General features: G+C 30.4%; 1 protein-coding gene across 1 annotated transcript; it reads right to left on the bottom strand.

The window, feature by feature from the left end:
- On the bottom strand, positions 1 to 1,066 carry LOC119689543 (guanylate kinase-like). The gene is made up of 2 exons (XM_038104392.1): positions 836 to 1,066; positions 1 to 767 (listed from the first exon to the last, which is right to left on the bottom strand). Exon 2 carries the CDS (start codon positions 730 to 732, stop codon positions 109 to 111), a length of 624 nt encoding a protein of 207 aa, XP_037960320.1. The 5' UTR covers positions 733 to 767; positions 836 to 1,066; the 3' UTR covers positions 1 to 108.
- Between the last annotated feature and the right edge of the window lie 3,085 nt (positions 1,067 to 4,151).

Raw genomic sequence — 4,151 nt, 5'->3', positions numbered from 1 at the left:
TGAACATTGAACATTGCAGTTTATTATTCTATAAATATATTGCACTGGAACATAGAATTTGTACATTTAAGTGACCTACAAGCACAAAGCAACAATAACAAACATAGTTTACTCTGAAGCATCCCAGCGTATAAAGATGCCTATTTCCTCTTGTGCCTTGAGTTCGTTTATGATGAAATGGCGAAATTCCTCGTATGCTTCATCAATATTGATATTATGAATAATCTTGTGGAAGTTTCCTGGCTGCAAGCCGTAATTTATTTCGAATTCTGCTGCTGATAATCTCTTGCTTAAGGTTTCTTCAGTCTCGGTATTACGTTTGCGTAAACGGCGTTCCAATTCTTCCACAGAGGGGGGGTTATTAAAGATAAGCACAGGATTCAAATCGGTGTTCTTGATTTGTTCTACGCCTTGCGGTTCAATATCCAAAATGCAAACCTTTCCTGCACTTTGTACACATTTTATAGCAGCTTTACTGGTTCCATATGTATTGCCACTGAAGACTGCAGTTTCGATGAATTCATCCCTGGCTATCGCGTTTTCCATGTCATTTTTGGTGACAAAGTAGTAATGTACGCCGTGTTCTTCACCCGCACGTGGGTTCCTGGTTGTGTGAGATATACTGAAACCAAAAGTATGCGGATATTCCTTAAACAATCTGTTAAGCAGAGTACTTTTTCCACTCCCAGATGGTCCACACACCACAAGCGGTCGGGGTCCAGGGCTTGCCATTTTACTAAATAGTCTTGAGAGCCAAATATTGAAGCCTTTCAAGTATTCGAATGATATTGTAAATGAACATTTAAATAAGAGCAATAGAGCAATGAATACATACGTTTTTTATATCGGTGGTTATTTGCAAAGTTATTCAAGCAATATGCTGTAACTGCGCACAAGCAAGCAAATATTTGTACGTTGAGCCGCTTTGTATGTCAGTCAATAGATTAAAAATGCAAAAGCTTTAACGAATCCAAACACAGCCGAATTCTTCTATTGTCAGCCACACTGAACTCAATAAACCTTCATTCAATTCAATTCAATTACAAAACAAAACAGCCGCTGTACTTGACTTAGTGATGGTAATATTGAACTGAAAAGCATTGTTATCGATAGTTTCTACAAATTTCATCTTCCAGTACATTGCCTTTCAAGGCGGCCTGTTGACAGATGATTAACATGGTCCTAAAGTCCACGATCACGGCGACTAGTTCTTGTGTTCCTTGACACATTAGTCATATTATGAATATTATGTTTTTTTAGCGGATATGCTTATACAATTACCATTAAATGTAGGAAGAACTAAGAAATTAATAATTGATTGATTGTTCCTCTTAAGCTTACATGAAGCTAAATGCTTTCGCAATGGGCAATTTTTTGTATGAAGATTTTTATGTTTGGTTTTTAGTTGTAAAAGTGAAAAGTGTTGTAAATATGCGTTATTTTTAATGCAATTAATCTAAAATGTCCTTACTTCTTTCACCTTTTTGAGGTTCAGTTCGTCGGTACGTACCGTAAGAACTTAAGCAGAAAAGAAATTAAAATGTCGCTCTGCTCTAAAATGTAATTAGTCCATACGTTAGCAGCTGATTTTGTTTATATTTGAGTAAGAAAACAAAAAGTTTTCAAAATGTGCACATAAAATAATAGTGAATATATTTTGTTGAAAATTGAAGGCAATTATTATTAGTGACGTTATATATTCTACATTATTTTTGTACGGAAACATTTTTAGTGGAATAATTTAAAATATTTTTAAAGAAATATTATAGAATATGAATAATCGTGACGAATTAGCTGAGCACATGAGCATATGTTTCTGAACATATTGCGTTTCTAATGAAAGCGAGTTATATACTATGCCGTGTGTGTGTGTGTGTCCTACACTAATATCTATTATATTGCTTCTCTTTACATTTATGTATTATTGTATATAATATTTTTGAATCATATTTTAATAATTTTTATTATTATTAAATAAGCATTTCTCTTCTACATTTATGATTAATTAAACACTTTCTACAGAATATTGAATATGTGAAAATTCCCGGCATGTAGAAATAAAATCAATATTCTGCAATATCAATAAAATTATTAACTATGGTAAATATACAATTTAGAAAAAAAAAATTCTGAACCCATAGTTTTGAAAACGGATGTATGTGTTTGTATTATTAGCAAATAAGGATAATACTATATTCAGACACACCTTAATTTCGTAAAAATCGTTTCAGCGAAATTAAGGCCGTGTGCGAGATCGAGTAAATTGATGGTAAATTGTTGATATTTACCAGAATTTCGAGTAGGGTAAATTAAGTAAAAATCAGGTAAATTAGGTATTACCATTGTGAAAATTTTATAAGATTTTTAATAAATAAATAAATAAATTTGAAAACTTTTAAACAAAAATAATAAATAAGTCCAATAAATAAATAAATAAATATTTACATAAGTGCAGTGCAAAAAATCCCTAATAAATTTCAATTTACTTTACCTCGATTTACTCGAACTCGCACACGGCCTAAGTTGTTTTTTCCGCACAATATTTAATTTTAAGGTTAGAACGAAAGTAAGGAAAACAGCCTTATACTAAGTTCAGACAGCCAAATTTCCTTAATTTCGTAGAAATGAAATTAAGACAATTTTAAAAGTGTTTATACTGCCCCAAATTAATCATATGTTTTTTGTTTACAAATCGAATGTTAAACTTTACATGCTCCAAACACCATTTGTATTTGGGAAATTTTAAAAGTAGATTATTATGACTATAAAAGTGACATTCAATAGTTTTATTAGCTTTAGTGGATTTCAGGTGTGTGAGTTATTATTTTTCACTATATAGTGTACTATATAGTACAAGGATATCGACGTTCTCACATTTTATTGTGAATATCTTAACAAATAAACTTCTGTCTTAAAGCATTTTTATATAATATGGAAAGCCAACAAAATAACAAAAATTTATTATTTAAAGGTATTTTAATAATTTAAAAATCTAGTAAAATAATTATTCCTAAGAAATATTTTAATTTACGTAATTCATTCGAAAATTGAATATCAATTTATCGAAAAGTGTAGCAAAATAAATTGATTTGAAAATTTTAAGAAAATTTTGCATGAAATATAAAAAAATGTGTATCGAACATTAATGCTTGAAAGTGACGGCAAGAAAAGTTTATGAAACTCAGACGCAAATCATTTCTTACAGTGAATTTATCAAAGACAAAAACCTCCAATGAACATAGAAATATAAAGACATTTATTTTGTCTCGTTAATAAAAATCATGTCGAAAACATAGAAATCAAAAACATAGAAATATAAAGGCATGTAATTGCTTGTGTTAAAAAAATCATGAGTTCTGAAAAGGTGTACGCAATGCAGTGGCGTAACTACATTTTTTAGGCCTGTAAGCAAATTCTAACTAAGGGGCCCCTACCAACATACTAAGGGGCCCCTCTTTTTATACTCTTTACACGAAAAAATGTAAAAAGGGAATATAAGGTTTGTCAAGACTTTCGTAACGCATTAAAGGAAACTTCGGAAATACCATTAAGTATATATCAGTATACTTTTACAGTTCAAACTACTCTCTCAGCTTTTGAACTCTTCGAATAAAACTTTATACACATACTTTTCGGGAGCGCACCCTGTTCACCATTTGATTTGATTGAAATTGGACGTCTATTTTTTGTAGCTGTGATATAAACTTAACAATCGTATATGAGGTTTCTCCGTTTTTAATAAAGGTATTCAAATGGAATATGGTGTATACAGTACTGATATTTGCAAAAGACAACGTATAAAATTATTTTCAAATGGGTTTAAATTTAGATATAGCTTCCATATAAACTCTCGATCAAGACACATATTTTTCTTAGAAAAACTTTTTTATTTCATAAATAGGTTTAATATTTTATTTGAAGTACATACATATTGTGTACTTTAAATTTTAAATTTGAAGTACATACATATTATGTACTTTAAATTTAAAATTTACGTATCTTTTATAAAATGCAATATGAAGTTATTCCAACAAAAAACGTTTCGTCCCACTTTTGAAAATTTATTAAAAAGAAATACAATGAATACAAAAATTTATAGTGGGGCCCCCTAAATTCGGGGGCCCGAAAGCGTTGCTTCCAGTTGCTTCCCT

This window comes from Teleopsis dalmanni, chromosome X (assembly GCF_002237135.1).
Source record: "Teleopsis dalmanni isolate 2A chromosome X, ASM223713v2, whole genome shotgun sequence".
NCBI lineage: Eukaryota > Metazoa > Arthropoda > Insecta > Diptera > Diopsidae > Teleopsis > Teleopsis dalmanni.
Note: the sequence above shows the minus strand (reverse complement) of the source record. Positions and strands in the feature narration are given on the sequence as shown.